The sequence below is a fragment of the Empidonax traillii genome, unplaced genomic scaffold, assembly GCF_003031625.1.
Source record: "Empidonax traillii isolate 1590-97213 ecotype Southwest subspecies unplaced genomic scaffold, ASM303162v1 scaffold296:size1881848, whole genome shotgun sequence".
Taxonomy (NCBI): Eukaryota; Metazoa; Chordata; class Aves; order Passeriformes; family Tyrannidae; genus Empidonax; species Empidonax traillii.
Genome location: NW_020955489.1, coordinates 1667125 through 1681469, shown reverse-complemented (window position 1 = coordinate 1681469; position 14345 = coordinate 1667125). Strand labels below are relative to the sequence as shown.

General features: G+C 36.1%; 1 protein-coding gene across 1 annotated transcript in view; it reads left to right on the top strand.

Annotated features, from left to right (window-relative positions):
* Nucleotides 1-14345, top strand: part of LOC114060902 (usherin-like) — a 316442-nt gene that overhangs the window by 196161 nt on the left and 105936 nt on the right. The window contains exons 30-35 of the mRNA XM_027890772.1: nucleotides 1482-1816; nucleotides 4976-5098; nucleotides 7682-7845; nucleotides 9936-10145; nucleotides 11503-11705; nucleotides 13494-13606. Of these exons, the coding sequence (XP_027746573.1) occupies nucleotides 1482-1816; nucleotides 4976-5098; nucleotides 7682-7845; nucleotides 9936-10145; nucleotides 11503-11705; nucleotides 13494-13606 (1148 nt within the window). The remainder of the gene's footprint in view (nucleotides 1-1481; nucleotides 1817-4975; nucleotides 5099-7681; nucleotides 7846-9935; nucleotides 10146-11502; nucleotides 11706-13493; nucleotides 13607-14345) is intronic.

Genomic DNA, 14345 nt, shown 5'->3' with positions numbered 1-14345 from the left:
TATCAAAATCCTTCAGCTTTTTCCAGCACTTTGCTGCCAGGTTTCTTACAAGTCTGATGGCCCAAGAGGTCCTTCTGTACCTAAAATGTAACATTTTGTAATCCCCAAGGGTTTTTAAAAAAGTAATTTCATAAATCAAGCTTCTCTGTTTCCATGACTGTGTGTAATTGTTCATATGCATTTTAAAAGATGCTTATTTTGGAGACTGAAGAGAATTAAGAAAAAAATTCAAATTAATGGTTTCTAAAGTATCTTGGTATTACTATTTAACACTTCAATATTGACTTTCTTCATTTCATTCTATGCAAACCTAGGTTTTGTGCATATCAGTGCATATCTCAGTTTTCTCCATTTCTGTGTTCTTTGCTATGTTGGATTCAATCCTTAATTATCTCGTGCCTTGGAGGAAAAGAGACAACAATTATTATAGTTTAGTGGGTAAACAGCAAGGAAAACAGCCCCAGAGCAAAGCAAAGCTGGTATGGTTCCTTCACTGGGACTTCTAGGGAAAGAAGGATGAATAGATGCTTTTACACTACCTTTGTGAAAGTTTGAGATTCTTAATACGATTACAGGCCGTTATTGTGTCAGTCTGGAGTCTCCTCTGTTGTGGTACCCTGGCAGAAAGCCTTAAAAAAAGAATTTAAAACAATCTTACACTTTATAGTGCAATGATTTGAGTGATTCCTCAGTGGAGCTGGTAAGAATAAATATTATATAAAAATGTACTTTAAAAGGAAAAAAAAAAAAAGAAAAGCTTAAAAAAGCCCCATCTAACCTCAGTTTAGTAAAAGTAAAACCACAGTGTGCGTATATGTACATGTATGTGTGTGTCTGTATAAATATATAAAAAACATTAATTCTATATGCAATTTCCAATCTTTTTGTGATAAAGTTTTCTCAGTATAATTTTATTTTTAAAATGGAAAATTTGCCTGTTCTTTGTCTGATACTTACCGGTGTAATTTTGTGATGAAAAATAAAAGGGAAAACCTGCATATTTCCTCATGTAGAAAGTGCAGGAAAATCTGTTTTCCTATAGGAGCTAATGCAGTTACTTTCTGAAAACTGTGCAAACACAAAGTAAGATTTGGGTTTACTCTGCTGCTAATAGATGAACACACCAGGTAGTACACCATAAGAAAGTAAGTGACAGTGATACCTATAATAATTAGTGTACTTTTGCTAATGTATCTGAATATGTCATGGAGTTTTGAGTGATATGGAGCATTCACTGGAGCAGCCACATGGAGCATTTACTGGTGAAGCAAAATAGTAGATTTTCAATGGCTACAACTGTTACTATCAACCTCACTAAAATTAAAGGAGATTAGCTTTCTAACTGATGTGCTTTTAAAAGTAAAAGTCTGTTTTGATGAAGAAGGAAAAGAAGATCTTCAAATCCCACTTGTGTCCATCTGTAGCATGCTGTGTCTGTATTTCTGAAATCTGCTAATTCTTTTTTTTTCCTCCCCCTTCAGGTTTCATGGAAACCGCCTCTGATACCGAACGGAGAAATCCTTAATTATGAGATTCGCATGCCTGATCCACGAATTGTCATTGCTGGGAACCCTTCCTCAAGGTTAAGTCATTTGGTGACTAATCTTATACCCTATACAAACTACTCTGTCACTGTAATAGCTTGTACTGGAGGTGATGGCTTTCTAGGAGGCTGCACGGAGAGTTTGCCTACGAGAGTGACGACCCCTTCGACCGTTCCTCAGAGTGTTAGTCCATTGTCTGTGACTCCGATCAGTGAGTCCTTCATAGCCATTTCTTGGCAACCACCACTAAGGCCAAATGGTCCTTATCTGAGGTAAGCTGCAGCTGAGATAGCAGTTGTCTTCTCCATACCTAAATCTAACTCAGAAAATTCTGAGTGATGCAAGCTTAATTTCTGACTTTTTGAAGTTTCTCTTTAGGGCTCAGTAAAGAGCCAAGATTATTAAGAGTAAATGTGTTGTCTATGCTGGAAGGCTCTGGGTCTTTCAGATCCAGAAGTAGTAAGCACATTTGAAAAGCCAGAAGTAGTAAGCACCAGATATTTGCAGAGTCATAACTGATTTGGTCTGCAGCATCAGCCACTTTTTGGTGATGAGTTCAGGCAACAAGTTCCACTGACAAAATGATGAGAAAAAGATGAGATCTCTGTAACTATGAGTAACTAACACATCCAATATTCTCAATACTCTATGTGGGTTAGTCCACATTAAAAGAAAGTGATCATTTGGAAGTGTGATGACATAAAATAATCTTCAAAACTTAAATGATGAATAAGTTATAAATGAGAAAAATGGAAGTTAAAATGCTAGAGTTAAGGGTGCATAGCCAAAATAGGAAATGCAAATAAGTGCTGGATAAAGCAGGCTGGATTTCACTACAGGAACCAAAGAAAGGAATCTCTCCTGAGATTTTTCTGGAATGCTGGAATGGGGATCTTGATTTAAATGTTGATTACTGAGTGTGTGTGTGGAGATATAAATTTTAAAAAATATGGGTTTGAGTGCGTAAAGGTTTATAAAGACAAATATATCTTTATATATACACAATAAAAAATGTCAAATCTTTCCTTCTAGTGCTTTAACGTATCATGAAACACTGTGCATGGAATTATAGCTCTCTCCATATGTTCTGGTTACTAGCTCTCTTCTAGGTGCACTGATGGGTTCAATAATTATCATGTAATGCCATTTCAGTTGCGTATGTTATTACAGCACAGTAGCTTGACTTTTTCTTCAGGCTTAATTAGAGCACAGTACAACTGAATGAAATGATGATTGTTCTACAGTAAAATTTGAAGTTTCAGAAAAGCAGTCCCTGTTATTCTGGGGTTAACAACATGACCGTTTTACCATAGATTATTCAAGTAAATCAGCACGACCTACATCTGCAGATTTCATTTCTTTCATGGTGTGCCATGCTGCCCTCAACAAGAACAACCACTGAAGCAGCTGCTCTGTACAGCATGATGGAACAAGAAGTCTGCAGCAAGCAGAGTAGCAGCAGCAGCTGCCAGTGGGGGTGATTTACACATGATCAGCACTCAGCATTCAAAAAGATTTGATGTTTTTCATGACTCTTCTATGAAATACATTGGACAGAATATGCCAGGATTGTTTCCTATAAAACTGTAATGATCTGTCTTTGGGTTGACACTGATGAACCACTCATGTGAGAGTTGTTCTTGTTATAAAGTCATCTGATTTTTTTTGACAGAGTTTGAGTTTAATTAGTTTTTACTGTTTAATTTCTGAAGTTATAATCCCAATTTCTGCAGTAATTCAGTTTGGCATCACTAAGTGGCACAATGCTTCCTTGTACCTGTTGAGGATTATTCCCTAAACTCAAGGCCGAAATTTGTTGGAAGTTGTGCATGTACATCCTACCTGCCATGGAGCACAGGAAGCCTCAGATCTCTTGTAAAAGACCATCTCAGTTGATTTCTGGTTTTGAAGCAATACAAGATCACTGCATGCAGTACCTGTTAAATACCTCTTAATTCAGGGTTTCAAATCTGGAATGGTATTCTCTAACATTTCCTTCTCAAACTGGAGATGATCTTAACATTAAAAAGTGTCAGATTACACATGAAGCCATTGATCAGCGTGATCATTGCAGCAGACTGCTGATCCACACTGAGGTATTCTGCAGAATAGTTAAACAGGGAAACATTTTCACAAATAAACACTTGAAATGACAGCCTTTAAGATCTGCCTCAGTATCCACATACTTTTGTCTGGAATTTAACAGTAGCACCTTTCCAAAATGGGGACAGGAACAGGATGTAGCACAGCAGTTCAAGCACTTTAGAGAATCAAATTGTGTATTTAAGTGAATACCTGTATGCATATGACCCTAATTTGCTGGGCATGAGTGGAAACACTGTTGTAACTATAGTTTGATTAAAACTGCAGCTCACCATTGAAAGCAAATCCAGACTGGTTCTATAACTGGTAGGAAGGGTGCAAACATGTGGTGCCTTACAAATAAAACACCTATCAAATGGAACAAAAAAAAATAAAATGTCCTTTGAAATGCAGTAAAGAATAATAATCTGAAAGATTTTTAACAAATATATCTGATTTTGTTTCCTTTAGGGTATAGTTTCCTATGTAATTTGCTAGAATGATTAGGAGATACAAACTATAATACTATCTATCCTCTTTAGTTTGTGTAGACATTAAGTGGTTTAATTTTTGTTAAATTCCATAAAGGTTTTGTGTAAAAGATGATGAAGAGTGTGTGATGCAGCCTTGGTGAAAAGCATGTTTCCCAAATCAGGCAGTCTCATGGCTGACCTGATGAAAGATGGGCTTTGGCTGAACTGCTGTTTGGAACAGAGACAGGAATACAGCTTCAGAAAGCAATTCAAACCAGGATGAAATAGTTTGGTCTTTCAGGGTTCTTTCTCATGTCATGAATGTCTACCCAAATACAAAGGTGCCTTGCTAAGGCCTACAGATGGATTGAACAGTTAACTCATTCTGTGCCTGTTTTCACTGTGGTTATTTGCAAAAAGACATTAAATACAAAGGCACACTCAAGTTACTACTACTAGTAAAATAGTAATTGCAATACTATATGTTTCAGTGCATCTGCAAGAAAGAGGCCTTATCATTTCGTATTCTGGAATGACCTGTGAATATCATGCAAGTCTGCATAAGATACTGGGCTGTTTGGACTTGATCTTCATAACATTTCCACAAAGATTAAAATCTGTAAATTGTTAAATAAACTCATTTTTTTTTCAAATGGAACTGCTTCATTTTCCATTTTCAAAGTAGGGTTTGGGGTTTTTTAAAGTAATTTTATGTTTTAAATCATGAAACATTAAAAAGAATGTTTATCTCAGGAAGTTTACAGCTGTAAAAACAAAATAATGTGTTGCTTTAAAAAAAAACCTTTTTTTTTTTTTTTTTTTGTGTAATAACATTAGTTGAGATAATCCTGGTGTTCTGCTTGTCTTTTGTGTTAGATATGAGCTCCTGAGACGTAAAATCCAGCAACCACTTGCATCAAATCCCCCTGAAGATTTAAATCTGTGGCACAATATTTACTCAGGAACTCAGTGGTTTTATGAAGATAAGGGTCTTAGCAGGTGAGATTACAAAAACTATAAAAACAAATGCTGGCATTTTGTATAGTGTATGTTTAATAGTTCAAAGTATTTCTAGTGTCTTTATGTAGTGAACATATTAATTATGTAATGAAATATTTTTTGTCATCATCTTTGGTATTAATCATTCTAATATGCAGGGACTTATTATTAGTTTGTCAATCTTGACTCATATATTGTTTTGCTGTGAAAAACAAATGAAAATAAAAATCTTGTGAAATTTTAGCATTGACATGCTCATGCAATCAAACCATTTAGATTTATGTGTACATACACTCTAGATTTGTGTGATGGCAAAGTCAGAGCACAGGCAGAATGCGTGTTTGAGAAGTCCTAGATGGGAGACATTTGAAACTTGGTTTCAGCAATGTTTCTTTTTTACCTGGTTTTGTTGTGTTAACTTCATCTCGGTTAAATGTGGAATATTGAGAGTGGAGAAATGGAGTGTTCTTCTGTTCCTCAGTATGTAGCAGTGCTTACTGTGTGGAGTAAAGCAAGACATTTGCTCCTGACGAGACTTAGTTTCCACATCTCGAAGTCAAGGCTGCTGTTCTTTAAGGGAAGCAAACAAACACATCAAGAAATTGTAATGGAAGAATAAATATGAATTGTACATTGGGTTTTTCATAGGTTAAGTCTTGGGAAAACCCTCCTGGATGGTTTCAGGATGAGTATTCTCTGTGTTTGTGCACTGGTGTATTTTGAGAACTGTACGTCTTTGGTCCTCAAATATCTAAACTTGCCGCTTCTTACTTCTGTAAAAATTGTCTGAGTGTCCCTCCTAAGCACAACGTGAACCAGGAGAATGTGACCTCTACTCCTGTCTTTTGTATAGACTGAACCAAGCCAAGGGCCACTGCCTCTGGCTTGCCATTGCCTACTTGCTGAAAGTCACTTCTCATTTCCGTCTGTTGCAATAACTGATCATGGAGCTGTTCTTGTATCAATCTTGCCAAAGTGTTCATTTCTTTCTTTCAACCATGTTTGAAATTCTACACAAGAGTTTCCTTTGGTTTTAGTTTAGCTCATTTCAGTGGCGTAGACGTGTGCAACTGTTATGTTACCAGCTCAGAGGGGGAAATAAATTCTGACAGGATCCAAGTGACCAGTAATTAGGCACAATGACATTTTGGCTTGAATGAGCTATGGCCAGAAAAGTGTGCCTAGCCCTTGGACACACCTGAACACTTCTTTTGGGGAGGATTCTGCAACCTGCAGCTATATATTTGCAGTCAGCAACTCAGGATGAGTTTGTGGCCGGCGGAAAGATGCTGCAGAGAGGATCAAGCCTGATTTTTCACTGAAAGAAAATTCATATATTGGCATCTGTTTTTCATTTGTGTCATACTTTGAGCATGTTTCAGAATTACTGTTTTTTGGGGTTTTTTTTCAGATGGCTTCTTAATTTCCAGTAAGCTACAACAAACTTCTTTTATTTTCATTGTTGAAAATATGGATTCAAAAATGAATCTCAGATTCTCATCATTAAATGGCAAGACTAGATTCCTTTTCATTTTTTATTGTATGTGTGTGCTACAGTGTCCAAGAAAATAATACACTTGCAAAGAGAGTTGCAAAGAGGGAAATAAGATGTGTTATATATATGGTCACTGTTCCTCAGTGCTTATAGTTACTGGTGGAGCCAGTGAGTTCCCATTAATTTGGTTTCTTCTCAGTGGGAGTATTAAAGCTCAGCTCTTTTGAAAATTGTGGTGTTTAGTAAAGTGTCTAAAAAAAGTAAATATAAAAAAGTAAAATTAATTAAATATGCACTGTGGGTGACTTTTTGTCCTAACATCTCTAAATGTTAGGCATTACCTGAGTTACTTTATTGCATTTGTAGACATTTATCCCAATGTGTTGCAGCTTCAGTGGAAATTAAAAGATGATCCTGAGTTTCTGTTCTTCTGCAGTTTTGTGTGAGGCTTTTTATGAGGAAATTAAATTTGAGATTATGAAATCCCACTTAAAATACATTAATGTGCCTTTGATATAATGATGAAGTGACAGTCACTTACTTGGTTTACTAAATACACATGTAGGATTTCATAAATCTGTGTAAGAGGAATATACACAGTTCTGAAGAAATTACTTTATGAAATAAAGTTTGAACTCCTAGGAGCTTTTTTTTGGGTGCTTTTGTCGTAGAAGAGTCCTGACCGTGCGGTGAATCTCTTTTACAAATGAGGCTCTGCAAGTTAAAATCTATGGGTTTCCCAAAAGAGGAAAAAAGCCTCATTTGATTAAATTCTGATCCAAATTTTGGCAGGTTGCCACTGCTGTAATTACATATTGAATTGAGCTATAATCTCTCAACACCTCAGAAGCTACAACTATGAAGAAGTGAAATAATGTGTTTTATTTTTGTTACCATGTTAATCGTGCTGACTGATTTGCAAAAAATAGATGCCTCTCATAAAGTCTTCATTGGTGCACATCATGCTGCTGAATTTTGTTACAGGAGGAGAACTAACCACGAAACTTTGGCACAGGCAGAAGGTTTACAGCAAATATGCTCTACGTCTGCATTTTTCATTCCATTTAATTATTTTTAAAATGTCTTAGGTACACAACATATGAGTACAAGCTCATAGTGCACAACGAGGTAGGATATACACCAAGTGAAGAAGTGGCAGCTACTACATTAGCAGGATTACCAAAGAAAGGAAGTGTCCTCATTGCACGTGCTGTTAATCATACTGCTGTAGAAGTTGAATGGTCAAAACCAAGTAAGTGTGCTTAGTATTTATTCCAGTAACTGGATGTTAACCTGCCATCACTTACATTGGTCTGCCTTGCTCTCATAGGAAACACAGTCCTTGTCTTGATTTATAATATTACTAAATGTCCTTGAAAGGAGAGGAAAGAAATGGGGGGAGGGGGAGGGGGTGGAAGTGCACATTTTGCTATTTCTCAGTCGTGTTCGTATTTATTATATGCCCTTTCAGTAGAATGAGAATAGTGAAAGTGAAGAAATAGTTAATGCAAACTCATGAGACATCTATAAAGCAGTACTACACAAAAATCCTGTAGTCTTTGTGGTCTATTTCATCTCTTTGTATAAAAATTTACATATACATTCCTTCACGATGTGAGGATCCCCTTTGTCTTTCTTTTTGCTCTGCTTCTTAAAATGAATTTAGCCGATTTCTCTAGTTGGTGTGCTAATACAATGGTGGGGAATTTCTTCATGGCTTACATGCAAATGATGCTGAATTGCAACAAATGTAGTCTCTTTATTTTATAATCGCATGCCTGAAGTAAGCAATGCTTATAAAAACTGACAAATGTAATAGATCTGAAGCAGCTCACTGAAGTTTCATTACCTTAGTAATCTAAACCCCTGACCTTCTAGATGTAGGTAATGCAATCTGGTTTTATTTTCATTCATACTTTAGAAATTTCTTCCATATATGTTTGTAAAGGCAGAAGTTTAACACCAAGACAAGGCCATTCACTATTTGAAAACCTTATCATATTTTATGACTTCTTATGTTGCAATAAGCATATTAACTATCTGTATATCCATGTTTCATTTTTTTCATAATGTTAGTTTTCAAATTATTTTTATGTTTCTTTGGGAACTTGGGAACCCTTAGCATAAGTTGCCCTGATATGTTTTTTTTTCCCTACTGGAGGTTTCTGACTTCTAAGGATTTAAAACTTGTAGCCGTACCACTTAAAAATAGCATGTCATTCTTGATTAAGAATTTCAATGGCAAAACCATGTATTATTGAATCTGGAAGTATGCTTTTGGCTTTTGTCAATGCTGTTTCCCAGTGAGCTGAGTCCTGTTCAGCGATACAGTGTGTCATCTAAAGCAATATGTGGTAGTGCTTAAAGTTTTTGTCATAATTATTCTTTTCATCTCAATGCTTACTGGGAGAGCAGTTGCTTTTGATCAGATCTGAACTTAAACTGTTTGACAAAGGACAGATAAGGTAACAGATGACATCTCAGTTGCTAAAATGGAGAAGACTTGCCTGTATTCCTTGCTTATACATCAGCTCAGATCAGTGAATGTCCTTCGCTGTGTAGCCAGAAAATTACACTGTTTTTTTCTTCCTTTCTCTGAGGAATTTAGTGCTGGGTAAAACACATTTTAGAAAGAAATGTGAGCCTTTTTTGTTTTTTTTTTCTTCTGTATATATAATGCTTCTGAGTGTATCACAGCTTTACATATAGATGATCTGATCATGCTTGTTCTAAAATTATAACACAGCTTTTAATTTTCACTGTGGCCAAAAGGCCATCTGTGTAAAGGTGAACATCACTAGAATTTAAGGCATAGGCACTGGTCCTTTATTCATGGCTCAGGGATTAACACAGGAGTGGGGTGGGGTGGGGGGGTGTTGTTTGAAGAGAAGGGGCAAAAAGGGAACAGATCTTTGGGGTTTCCATCTTACACAAGTCCCATGGAGCAATCTGATTTGCTCTCTTCAGTTGATCTGGGTGAGAGGCATCCTCTTGCAATAGCAAGCTGCAAGGCCTGCACACCACTGTGTGCATTGGGTTTCACCTATTAATTTGTTTACTTCTCAGATTCCATTGTCATCATGGGGATGTCTGGAGAAAGAAAGCTTTGTGTTGGATAGGATGATGGAACGTTAACAATATTGACAAGTTAGGAAGAGCAGTTTGCATCACTGCTTACAAGGCTGAAATTGAAGGCACTTGATGGAATCTTTCTTTTGTTTTTAAATAAAAGAGTCTGCGTAAAATCTGGTTTACTCTTCACAATAGATGTTGTTGATTAAGAAACTTTCTGACTGAATGTTTCCCAGTTGATGTCCCAATGTTTTTTCTTTCTTTTCCTAGCACTACAGGATTTGCAAGGAGATGTTGTGTATTATACCCTCTTCTTGAATTCTACCAATGAGAGAAGATCTCTAAGGATCCAGGCTGATGTAAACTCTGTGGTCGTAGGTGATTTGCAGCCCAACACAGAGTATCAGATATTTTCTCAAGTTTTTAATGGAGTCCACAGCATCAACAGTGAAGTTGTGCATGTGACTACCTCAGATGGAGGTTGGTTAGCAGTGAATGCAGCTTGGCTTAAAATCTGAGAATGAAATTGATTGATTTTTGTTAGGGTTGAGATCAGTCATCCTTCCATTATAAAATTTCCGGTATAAAGGGAAAAAGGTCTAAAACGCTAAAATGCTTAAGTGCTGGTTGTCATCATGTGGTAGATCAATAAATGGTCCCACTGAGACAGAAGGAAAAGCTCTAATAGCAGATATTAACCCAGTTTGTTCTCATCTTCTCCTGCATATTCCTATATGTGTGCACTAAGTTTGGAACTGAGTTCATATCAATAAATGGTGGAATTTAGAAACAATTAATGGGCTTTTTAAAAGATTTGCTCTGTGAAGCAACATGATTTTGACATGACAGTCATGCACAGAGCCTTTCCTGAGTCACTAGAAACTCTAGGTATAAGTTCAGCCTCTAAGAAAATTCTTTGAGTCATTTCTCTGCCAGTGGCCAAGTGCAGGGCTGGGGGTAGAGGTTGAGGATAAAATAATAATAAAGAAATTGTGCATCTGAAATGTGTTTAGAATGGTCTTTCTAATCTTTTTGCTTTATAAAGTCTCATTATAAACATTATAATATCATTACCTCAGAAGCAAGTGTTCCAGGTCATTAGCAAAGTACTTTAAGGGAGGATTCCATTTCCTTTCTCGTGCCAAAGGTCAACACCTTTTGTTTATAAAATAGAAATGATCATAAGGGCAATTTTTCAACTGGTAAAGATGGGGTCTTATGATAAAAATACAACTTTGCGTGGTTATTTCTGACATGCTTAGATAATTATGGAATTTAACGCTAAGGAAGGTGTTGGTTTTTTTCTTTTTTTTTTTTTAAATATATGTTAGACTTCATCATTACCTATAGTAATCAACATTCAAAACCATTTACATAATGACAATATTGCATATTGGTTCATATTGCTTCAGCTATAAGGCTGATAATGTCACGTTTCACCAGGCATAAGGTATTTTGGTCTCAGTTTTTTTTAAAAATTCTCTTTTTTTTTTTTTTTTTTTTTGGAAGAATTGGCATTGTGGAGACATAAAAATAATATTTGCATGTTGGCAGTGCAGATGGGTGAATAATTTATCATCATATCTCACTGGCCACATACTACTGATGATTGACACTGTGCTGCTGGTATAAAGCATTTTACCATCAGCTCTCATGATTTCTAACTGAGAGTATAATAAGCCAATTTACAGAAGACTACAGACTGTGATAACTTCATCAGAGGAAAGCAGATAAGCAGTGAACCCTTTGCTAAACCTAAATACTAATCTGCATTTGGTTAAACAAGTGCTTTTGCAGAGACAGCTGGAGTTTATTCAGTTTCTTCCTTTATTTCTAGAGCCTGAGGGCATGTTCCCTCCAGAGGTTGTCATCATCAACAGTACAGCTGTACGTGTCATCTGGACATCGCCTTCAAACCCGAATGGTGTTGTCACAGGGTACTCTGTCTATGTAAATAATAAGCAGTACAAGACTGGAATGAATGAGCCGGGATCCTTTCTTTTAGCAGATTTGTCTCCGTTCACCGTGTATGATATACAGGTTAGAATATGTTTTCTGGGTTGTGTAATACACTTCAATTTTACTTAAAGCATTTGGATTTCCAAGCAGATTATTGTTTCATGAATTTCTTTACATACATGGACATGTGTTTGCACTGATCTTTATGTACATATACATACAAGGCATAAATTTATTTTCAGCATATTTTGTCTGGGTACACTTTTCATAACACAGATTTCCATTTTTTTTTTCAAACCATCAAAACTCCATTTACTTTCCCCTAAATGCTCTGTGCTTCAACATTAGCAAAGCTCCAAAATATATTACAAAGACGTAAAGCTTCTACTCCTACTCTTTAAAAGAAAATTGCAATTGTTTTAGAAACATTAGGCATGCATAATATATCTGTACAGTGAAATAATGATGTTGCATTTGACATCCTTTTATCACTTTTTTTCTTTATCCTTCTGAGGAGGAAGCAGAACTGATCTCTGAAGTCACTGTAGTACTTTTTATGCTGCTAATTTTAGGTGGCTTTTTCCTTTCTCTGTCTTTGCCTCTGTAGTCACATGTCTACTGAAAAGCAAAACAACGTGTGCAGAAACATAATACAAAAGAAAAAATAATATCTTTCTATCCTGAAGTTCTATTAATATGTTCAAGAAATGCAGTTTAGCTCTTAATTGTAACTATCCCTGTCTATTTCATTAAGGTTTGGTTTATTATATATGAGATGAACTTAGTAGTACCATGTATGCGTCATTCTGAAAATTTGCATCCAGTTACTACCTGCCATAAATAAACATCACAGGCAGGCTTACCATAACAGATTTCCATGTTCCAGCCCCTCTGAAGCAGCAAACCTCCACCCATGAATACACATACGACTTTCTGAATGCCACTTGGAAACACATTTGTCTTTTCTCAATAACAATGCAAATTCAGTGTACTGCCTCACTTATAGACCCTCTATATTAATTTACCATGGCCACCTTGTGTTGCTGGAGATGTTAATTAATCTTCTCTTCTGCTTTGCTAGTATTTATGCTGGACTTATGTTTGCGTCAATGTGAATAGGCAAAACCAAAATAAGATGCCTTTTTTTTTTTTGGTTATGATTCTTACTTTTCTTTTTCTGAAAACAGTATTATCTGGGATTCATGTGCATCTCACTGGTGATCTTACTGTATTATCTTTCATTTTCATGCTTTTTTTATTTTGAGTAACTTCCCTGTTGACAGTATAGAAACAGTGTTATGATCTTTCACTACCTATTTCACCTTGCCTTTGCTTAGTCCCGAATTAGAGTGATAAGTTTATATTTCTGTGGCATTTTTTCCTGTCAAATTTTATGATTCCTATTGGCATTTTTCAGTTTTAATTTCCAGAGTAGGCATGAAGGAATAGAAAATACTAAGCAAAAAATTACCCTTATTTTTTATGTCAGGTGGGAGTAGAAAACTTACTCAAGGCCCTAAATCAAAGTACAGTTTTTTCAGTGTTGTGTACCAGAGTCTGCATATACATGCAGAAAAACAAATTCACTGCAACTGCAACTCTTCTGTTGGTGATAATTTAATAGAAAACAATAATTAGTGTCAAAGGGCTGCATGTACCCTTCTTTTGAAACTGATATGGGGAAATTTGGTACAGGGCAGTCTAACTCTGGTAGATATACTTATCTCAAAGCTGCGGTATTTTCCTGGCTGTATGGAATCTGCTAAATAGAAAAGAATTATATCTGGGGTGAAGAGAAAGTCTGAACAAGTAGCGGAGCTGAAAAATTTCTGCAGCTGAGTATGTGAAACTCGTGTTGTTCTTCATCAGATTGAGGCCTGCACGGTGTACGCCTGCGTGAGAAGCAATGGGACCCAGATTACAACTGTGGAAGATGAGCCAAAGCAGCTGTCAGCACCCATTATTCACGTAATTGGCTCAAGGTACTGTGCTATAGGTGGCTTTCATATATCAAGGAGATTTGTTGCTGGAATGGAGACCAGAATGTAAAGTTGTCTTTTCAAAATTGAACAAGGTGCATTAAAGAATTCATTACACACTTTGAAAGCGTTTTTACAGGTGGTTATTTTCGGTCTTGAATTTTTTTTTGCCAAAAGAGCAATTGAAGAAGTCTCACCCTTGGTTGGTTGTACATACCCATTTGGGTATCACTGTGCTGTGATAATAAATAAGGCATAAGTGGAAATAGTTAAGAGAAGAAGTGTAGCGGAATGAAAATTATCACATTTTGCTGTCAGTTAAGAAGAGGAAGATTAATGCTCAGGGAGCAATGCGATGCTGATAATGGAAACTTAGAATAATTCTGGGTAAAAATAAGTCACCTATCACAGCAGTAAGAATTAGTACGGTATCTTAAAAGGCATGCATATCTATGTCTCCTTGAACCACTGTTTGCTATCTGCCTGTCCACTACATCCACAGGCATGGACAAACTTCTAAATTACAAAAGGGAGCATCAAATTTGCAGTCCTTAGAAGCAACCAAATAGTAACTTATACAGTGGTTCTTTGGGAATTAATATCTTCCAAAGATAAAGTAAAACTAAACTTGCGAACACTTTTTTCAGAGTTACACCAACAATAAAGTAGTTAACCTCCTGTGTTTAAATTATTGTTCCTGTGATTTTCCACTTTTAAAAATAACAAAAATAACGTCTGAGCC